Below are 9175 nucleotides of genomic sequence, written 5' to 3' on the forward strand. Positions count from 1 at the left end.
CGGATGATGTTAGATTACACTTTGAATATCTGTAGCAACTGGGTCTTCTGAACCGGGTTTACTAAGAAGAGTCGGGGAATCTCTTCTTCAGTAGCGCCGATCGCACGTTTTCATTCGCGGTGCGGCAGCCGCACGTCAGCATGTGAAATTGAAAACGACTTCCGCTAAACTTCTATTGTTACAGAATTCGAAAATATTGAAAGCTAGTTACTGTCGTGTGTAGAAGTGCAGATCATACTGTAGAGCGTCACCGGTCACTTTGTTCTAGGTGACCGGGGACAGTGGACCGAAGCTCGGTGACCGCGGGCTTGTTGTGCGCGGAAGCTCGCTGCAGGAATGCCGTAAAAGGTCTCTGGCAGCAAGGTTCCCAGCATCGTAGACGTCCCTGCTGCTAGAGTTGGGAGCATCTAGTCGCACGCGCCCGCTGCTGCAGCACGGTCCGATGTTACAACTGAATTGTCGGCGCGCCACAAATTTGATTGAGTGGCGCGTGACGGCCCTCGCGCGGCGAGGCGGCGAGGCGGCGGGGCGGGGGCGCGCGGGAGGGCTTGAGCGTGAGCGCGCGGCGGCAGTAGTCGCGCAGCCCCCGAGCGCGGTGCACGTGTGGCGCAGAGCTGCGGACAACTCTCGCGCGTCGTGTCGGGAGCGAACTTTTAATCGTTCGAGTGAATCCCGGTAGTGCAGTGCGCGGGATAGATGGACTCGTCGATTGCGTCAACAATTGAGTATTAGTTGTTTGCGTGTGTGCGTGCGTGCGTGCGTGTGTGTGACCGGAGCCGAGCGGTGGGACACGTGCGGTACGGTGGCGCGCCGCACGCGCCCGCCGGTCGCAAGTGCACGGCGCCGCGGGTGATGCCGGCCGCGACCGGGAAGCGCACCCGAGACATGAAGAAGGACTATCCCCGGCGCGCGAGCAACGTCTTCTCAGCGTCCGCAGTTAATTATGTCAGTGTCTGATATAACAGTGTAACATTAAAATTAAATGTTAAATGCATCAGCATTAGTGATGTATTTGAGGACAATTGGAGACGATTCATTTATACATAGACAGGCTTAAATAATAACAAAAACAAACTTGTGTCGCTGTACTGGGCGAGCGCCGTCGGAACGCTATCGGCAGCGACGCTACGGCGACGGGCACCACGTTTTTCTTGGACGAGTCGTGTTGCAGCGGCACTTGGCCGCCGAGGAATGTTATTCGCGATCGCGCTGAGGTTGCGGCGCTCGTAAGTAGCTATGAAATTGTAAATCCTTGCCGAGCATAATGTACCGCGCCAGCGATTCAAAATTTCGGTGTTTTACGGGTCGGTTCGCAAAGTCGGGTGTTGGGTAAATGAAAGAGAGATGTGCACTTCCAGGCGGCACGGTCGATACAGACATTAAATGTTCTTTAATTACGTTTGCGGTGCAAAAGCACTTTGCACCGGAACATGCGCGGCCGCTGCTTTACAGGATATGTAAAGGCATCAGAGACCTGCAGCACACCGCGCGCGCGTCACCGCAGCGGTGTTGCCGGAGCACGAGTTGTTCGGATGCAAAGCTGAGGATAAGCATCGAGCCGGTGTTGTGACTTACGCAATATGTCCCTATTGCAGGGTTGCCTCGTCTCCTCTCTATTAAACAAATAAGGCAATAAATGCCACGTTGCAAGTACGTGCTGGCGGCGTAGCATGTCGCCGTCTTTAAGCTGTCGCAGTAAAAACATGCGCACACATACGTCGTGTGCCCCATTGAACGCTAAGAACGTACCTACTAATAAGCGGGTGGAGATGTTTCGAAGTAAAACTTGTCCGAGCTGCCCTTGGCGGGCGGGCGAAGCACTCGCAGAGTAACTGACCCCAGCGCTCACGGCGCCGGCCGGCGCTGTCCACGCTCGGCTAGTTAGCGGATGTAGGTCTATGTAGCTCTGTCTACGTCGCCGCCGTCGCCATTGCCTTATTGTTTGTGCTGTCGTATTTTTCGAATGCTGTTAATTAAAATTGAATGAAAAAATCTTGCAAAATTCAAGCTTGCTCCAAGGCATACTTCGAGAAGGCCTCTTCCCACCCTAATCCTCTCATAGCGAGATCCACTCGCTACAACCCCGGTTTCTTCTTCAGAAACCTCGTGAGGCGTCCTAAAGATGTCCTCACTGATCCTATTACAGGATTCACACAACCTACTCACCACACACCACACGCTTCAGTCACTCACTGCACTACAAGCGCGAACTCTCCTGCTACAGCAACCACTCCACTGGCGACCGCTCACCGCACGAACATACGCGTGCGAGGCACAAAAATCAAACATCACACTTCTCCTCGTCCGATAAGTAAACGGCGCCGGCCTTCCGGTGTCGCCGCCGCGCACAGCGTGGGCGATCCGAGGTGGGATCAGTATCCTTCCTTAGATTGCCGAGTGGTCCACGCTGCCTTTAACACTTAACTTCCCATGCAGTACACTTCAGCAACACCGATCAGACACGCGCACTAGCCGTGAGTTCTGCCGGCCAGCAAAGTCGCGCCTGATTTGTGTCTTCGAGGACTGGCTGGGATGCCCCGCTGCCCCTATCCTGCTCTTCGTCTTCAACGTCTCTCCACCAAGCACTGATGCGAGTTCCGACACTCAAACTGTGTTAAGGTTTAAAGTTCACGGACCCCTCCGTTCCGTGAACTCATTCCGACGAAGCTGTAAAAGCCGCAAGGCTAAGAGCATTAACTTCTTTAGATACAATGCAATGCAATCTTGCAACGCTCCGGATCACAACGGGGACACTATCAGGACGAGTACTAACAAGGAACGAGGACACAAAGAGAGTGCGTCGGTGCGTGAGACGCCACCTAGCTAGTGAACGCGACCGAGGCCAGTGTCCTTCTCCTGGGCAATGGATGTAAACTGCTGCGCGGGCGCATTGGAATGTTTGTTATAAAAACAAAGGTCCGCTGAACCCATAGCACGCCTCCACGTGCCCACGCCGCACTTGAGATGTACCGTTCCCCGCCAAGGTTCAACAATTTTTTACTGTATTGCAATTTATGTGACATTTCTCGTGTTTATATTTTTTGGTTAAAATTTTAATTAAGACGTATGGGACGTTAACATGCAGCGTTACACCAGTCACCGTGTATTATTGGTTTATTTGTGCAAAATTAGGATTGCAATTAAGGGAAAGCTATCTATAGTTATTTTCTCAGCACGCGGGCTATTGACTCTGACGTCACAGAGTGCCACTGGCGCGAGATAAGCGGTGCATTCAGGACGGCGTTAGTAACAACTTTTTGTTATCTGTCAAATCAAAAGATTCCACGGCATTCTCCCGGTGCGTTGATTCTTTTCCAAAGTGTGATTGTTTAGCGGTAGAACAAACGTGAATAAATCTATTAATAAAATATTTCGATTGCAGGTTTAATTTAAATTTGTCATTATATATAAATACATATTTTTCATATTGTCAATGTTTTATGTAGGGCTAACATAAGTTTTTTTTTTTTAAAAGGACTGTCTCTGCTGCGCGAATGGCATTTGCATATTCCGCGGGTGTTGAGGCAGTGCGACGCGAAGTGCGCCCGCATAGATACGCGAGCTATGATGTTGGACGCTCTATGGGGTGATTAGACTAGAGACCCCACGACGAGACCTCTGCGCCAGAGGTCAGAAGGTTTCGGCGTGGTCAGTTGCCTTTGCAATAATATCACTACTTCCAATTCAGAAAGCGTTAGCGCTGAGAGAAGAAGCGGCGGAAGAAACTCCAGCAACGTCTCTATCTAGTATGATGGGGGAGGGGTGTTGGGGGATGGGGGTTGACACCCCCTGTGATATGCGATCCGACCTCGTTGCCGTCGAGACCGCCTGGCTGTCGACCGGCGACGATGACGGAGTGCAGTGTACGTGGGTTGTCGCGATGTCGTCGGGCCGCCAAGAAGCTCGAGCGCGTGTCGGGCTCTCAGGACGACGCGGCGTATTAACGTACCGGGTGTGATTGTGATCTAGTTGGCGGCACCTAAATACATGAATTTGTGTTTCGAGCGGCAGAGTGAAAGTAATGAATTGATGCCCGCTCAAGGAACGTGGCCAGTGTCGACAGTTCCGTGTCTACACGCAGGTGTTCGTTGCGTACGTAGCGCGCGCGGACCTGTCCTGTACGTGTGTGGTCTGTGAATGACGCGCGGCTTGGCTCGCCGGAGCACGGGCTTGCGGATGTGAACACGTATTTGATTACATGTTTATTATTCGGCGGTGACGTTTTACTGCCGCTGTGTAATAATGGATAGAGACGGTCGCGTACGAAGGCCGCCTTTTTCGTGTGCCTACTATATGTTCTATGAAATTGTGTTTTCAAAGAACAAAAAAACATTATATGTATTTTATATATATATACACTTATACATATACATATTTGAAAAGCATCAACGCGGCCCTTGGCGAGGCAGTCGCAAAAGCAAAACAAATGTTGCAGTTTAAACTCTTAAATCCTGCCACAAAATCTCAATTAGGACCGAGATTGTACTTGACTTAATGTTGTATTTGAAAACTAAGACGCCACCCAAAGGTTTTCTAGGAAGTCAAACGACGATCTCGGTACAGTTTAAGAGCTTTTGACTTTCGTTTGTCGACTTGTTATTACCTTCTCTCGTGAGCACGCGCGCTCGGGTCGGCTCGGGAGTGGGTACAGCTTTTTTTAAAAGTCACTTCAGTTTAGTGCAAAGTGCATTACATCAAAGTAATCCACCCGTGTGCGTACCTGCTGCGTACCTGCTGCGTTTGGTTCTCTATTCGCGTCAGCAAGCGAAAGCGAGGCAGTTCAGTTGCGGACACTTCCTTGTAATATATTTGTAGCACGAATATGTATTCGTGGTCCTTTTAGTTTCCGACAACTTGCAATAAAGTAGACGATAGTTCTTTGTGTAGTAAGTGCGTCGATATAAGCGCATACGACATGTTTTGTTTCTTATCTGTGACCATAATAGTTATTACTCATACGTCGCGTGTCGAGGCAGCTCGACGCAACGGTGTAGCATTTTCTCCATATCAGTTTCAGTCGAGCTAAAGATGGTTACTATGTACATACCTTTATAAATAAGTAGTTTTTTTACTAAAGTATATGTATTATATGTGCGCTGGGTATATATTTTTAACCGATGCATTTTTGTAAAAATTATCAGAAAAAATTAAACTTTAATCGTTTCTACCTTATAAATTATCACAATACATAACCTAATACAAACAAACATATTGTCAAAAAATTTTTTCTTGCATATCACCGAAAAACTGTTGTAAGTTTATAAAACATACAATCACAGCGCTTTAGTTCTGTACTCGGCGCGACTTTATCAAAATATTATGTAATTTTTGTCTCTAAATTGACCTGAATATTTTTTAAATAAAAATCAAAGTTAACTAGCGTTCTACCCCTGCTTTGGACGTATTTTATGAATCAAAAGATTTTTACTATATGCCTAATACGCCGAGGGAAACGGTCTGTTTTATAAGAGAAAAATTGTATTAAAATAACTTTAGTTTTTTCATTCGTACGTCCTTCTTTATACACTTTGAGTCGTAGCGCCATCTACAGCGCCAACCTCTTGCGACCGCAGTCGACGCGAGAAAGTAAAACCCGTTTTTGAAATTAGCATCAAAACCAGGGATTGACTACAAAACAATTTTATGGTTTAGGTGTAACAACGAGACTAAATTATGGCGACACAGTTCACGGAGAGAAACCTTATGCCGAGTAAATATTTGCGATTCCATGTAATAACGCAATTCAAAAGATAGAGGAGGTGATTAATGGTTTAAAAAAAAACAAAGTGTATTGCACGCCCGCGTGCGAAAAGCACGACGGACAACGCGCTGCACGCGCTGCACGCGCTGACGAAATGCAGACGAACGCAGCGACACGCGGCGGCCGTGCGGCGACACTATGCGATACGGAGCTACGGTATTACTGTACCTGTTAACATAAACAGGCGGGCGGGAGTGATGGCGGAATGAAAATTAGTTTAGTGACGCGAGGTTTGAATAAATACTTTGTGAGTTATTAATCCGGGCCGACGAGCGGCGGCTTGAAAAGGTCGAGGAGATCAATCAAATGTGTCAACAGCATTAGCAATAACGCGGTGTCCACTCCGCCCCCCCGCCCCCCGGCGCGCTCGAGTGCAGGGGGCGGTCACGCCGCGCGTGTCTAATTGTGTTGCTGCGCGCCGCTGCAGCAGACGAGAGCCGCGGCCACTCGACGCCGGAGCGACTTGGGCACGGCCCCGCCGATGTGCGATAGCCCGCGCGCGGTCCCCCGCTCCGAGTGGCTGCGGTAATTCCCGGCGTACGCAGAATTCGAAAGAGATTCAGATTTAACGGCGCAGAGAAATGTTTTAAACTCGTTATAAAGTTTCCTCTTTTGTCTCAAGCAGGCGTCTGCGCTGCGACCGCGCACAATGGCGCCGGGACAAAAGTATTGTCGGCCGTAGTCTTTGTGAAAGTTTCACAGCGCGGCGCGAGGATTCTCAAATCTAATGATTCTTTATCGCAATGATTACCTGCATTGATTTAACAAAGCACTGCCACGTTTACATGTATAGTAACAATGATTTGTAAAAAAGTATTTCGTTATCTTCTTATCAAACGATAGACTCCCACTGCTGGACGTTGGTCCTTCTCAAAGATCGTCTTGATGGGCGGGCCTGCGCTGCCGCCTCCGGTGACTTTCTGCTTACTTACAAAGTCACCGGCCCGCCGCGTGCGAGGCCGGTCTGCGCCGCATATAGTTCGTGACACGATCATTATGGAAGTGAGGACGGTAAATAAAATAAATCTCAGCGATTTATAGTTTGTACTGCGGACTCTACACCGGACTGCAACACGTGATGCGACCGCAACAATCGAATAACAATATGTGAACGTATGTACGAGGTTTTATTTCCATGCAACACCCTAGTTAGTGCCCCTTTCGCCGGAGAATTTCCGTGTGGGAGGCCACGCGCGCAGTATTCTAAATCGGTGTAGGTAATGCCAGGATGCAGGTGCATAAACAATGACCAGTGTCGAAATAAATCCATAATTGATCGGTTTTAGCCGAACTCTTCAGGCCTTTTCTATAAACGGACACGTCCCGCGGCGTGATCGAACCCGTTTTGTCGAGGACGACTTAACGACAAGCGCCTTCCGTTTCAGATAAATTCACGGAAGTCGTCGACGGCGAACGTTACAGCGTGCAGTCTAGAATGTTTAGAGTAAAGAAGAGAAGACATCACAAGAAATATAAAGTGCGATGAGAGGCGCGCCTGCGTCGGCACTATGATCGAGGAGGGAGCGCCGTGTCAGCGCGCCGGCTTCCTGGACGAGGGCGACTGCTGCTTCTCCGAGCGCGAGGACGCGCGCCTGTTCTGCTGCCGCTGCGCGCACAAGCGACGCGCCTCGCCGCTCACCTGCCTCGCCGTCTGTTTCCTGGTGCTCACCTACAACCTGCTCGGTGGCTTCCTGTTCCTCGCGCTCGAGGGCGGACTCGTCGCCGAGGAGACCGCCGTCGCCGCCTCCAAGCCTAACCCCACGCAGCAGGGGGGCGGCGACCTCCGCTCCAAGACCGTGGAGCGTCTGTGGTCCATCACGGAGGACTTGAATATTTTGTACAAAGAAAACTGGACCAAACTCGCCGCCAAGGAGTTAATGGATTTCCAGAAAGTTCTACTGCGCTCTGTGCGCAGCGCGGAAGGGCAGCGGTACGAGCCCGGTGCACACTACCGCTGGACCTTCTCCAGCAGCTTCCTGTACGCGCTCACGCTCATCACCACAATCGGTGAGTGACCTGCGTGCTCGTTATTGCTTGCTACACTCCGTCACTGCGTCGACCGACGGCGGTGTTCTTTTACTTAATCGTGTGCTCATGGCAAAGCATTCCATAAAACAGTCGTTCCCAACTTCTCCTAAGAAAAAGTCAAAAGTTTTTAAATTTAAGAGTAAGCGAGTTGGCCTTTTGCAACTTCTGATAGAATGAAGATATCACTGCGGTGCTGAGTCCACGATATCTGCACCAGGTTTCCAGGGCTTGAATGTTTTTATTTATTTATTAATGTTCCCGTAAACCATTAACAAACAGCCATTCCCTAATGTCAGTAAGTGTATTCTCGTGAGCTCGAGCGCGCTGCGGCGTCGAGTGTTGCGATTTGACGTGCGATGTCGTGTCCGCAGGCCACGGCAACGTCGCACCCAAGTCGTCGGTGGGCAAGGTGGTGGCGGTGGCGTACGCGTGCGTCGGCATCCCGATTATAATGCTGTATCTGTCAACTATCGGCGAAGCGCTGGCGAGGAACTTTCGGGTCCTCTACTCCAAAATCTGCCCCGCGAGATTGAAAACCGGTAACTTCCACACCGGGGCGGAGTGCCTCGGGCGTTACCCGCCGGGCCCGGAGCGGCGCCGCGGCGTGGATCCCGACAAGAGCGAAAAACAATGCGACGGGCATAAGTCCACGCCCTTCCAGGCAGCGCTCAATCTGGACAACCTGAGCAGCGGCTACCATTGGACGTGCCGCGACCACACGCGCGTGCCCGTCGCGCTGAGCCTGCTGGTGGCCGCGCTCTACGTGCTGCTGGGCACATTCGTGTTCCAGAGCACGGAGAAGTGGAACTTGGTGGACGGGTGCTACTTCTCGTTCTCCAGTCTCGCGACCATCGGGTTCGGCAGTTTGCGGCCTGGCGCGCACGCGGCGGCCGTGTCGCCCAAGGCGGAGGATGCAGCCGTAGGCGTTTGCTGTGTGTACATCCTGGTGGGCATCGTGGTAGTGGCCATGTGCTTCAACCTGGTGCAGGAGGACGCCGGCTGGGCAGCGAGAGGCGTGGCGGCGCTGTGCGCCCGCGGCGGCCGCGGAGCTCGAGCCGTGCACAGCGCCGAGCGCGCGCCTCCTGCGCGACGTCCCCCCTGACGGCGGCCCCCCGCGTCGCCGGCCGCGCCTGCCGTAGCGCCCGCGCCTGCGCGCCCTCCGCCCCGCGAGCCCCGCGCCCCGCGCGATCCTCGTGCGCACCCGGCGCGATTCAGCAGCCTGCCGCGGCGGCGCTCAGCGGCGCCGGGCGAGGGCAGCTTCGCTCGTGGCGCGGGCGGCGGGGCGGGGCGTGCGGGGGGCGCGGCGGGCCCGCGCTGCCTCAGCGAGCTGAACCTGAGCGCGCGCCGCGACCGCACCGTGACGTTCTGCGACGAACGGGCGCCCGC

General features: G+C 52.1%; 1 protein-coding gene across 2 annotated transcripts; it reads left to right on the top strand.

The window, feature by feature from the left end:
* Nucleotides 1-604: 604 nt before the first annotated feature.
* LOC137924265 (potassium channel subfamily K member 15-like) lies at nt 605-8956 on the top strand. Of its 2 annotated transcripts, none has more exons than XM_068767647.1 (3): nt 605-1226; nt 7147-7768; nt 8161-8956. In XM_068767647.1, the coding sequence occupies exons 2-3, from the start codon at nt 7270-7272 to the stop codon at nt 8889-8891; spliced, it is 1230 nt and encodes a 409-aa protein (XP_068623748.1). In that variant the 5' UTR covers nt 605-1226; nt 7147-7269; the 3' UTR covers nt 8892-8956. The 2 variants fall into 2 exon arrangements, with proteins under 2 accessions (XP_068623748.1, XP_068623749.1); XM_068767648.1 differs by having other exon boundaries at nt 605-945.
* The last annotated feature ends 219 nt before the right edge of the window (nt 8957-9175 follow it).

This window comes from Battus philenor, unplaced genomic scaffold (assembly GCF_028537555.1).
Source record: "Battus philenor isolate CCGP_79_NKW_IND1 unplaced genomic scaffold, ilBatPhil1.0.hap1 SCAF_23, whole genome shotgun sequence".
Classification (NCBI taxonomy): Eukaryota; Metazoa; Arthropoda; class Insecta; order Lepidoptera; family Papilionidae; genus Battus; species Battus philenor.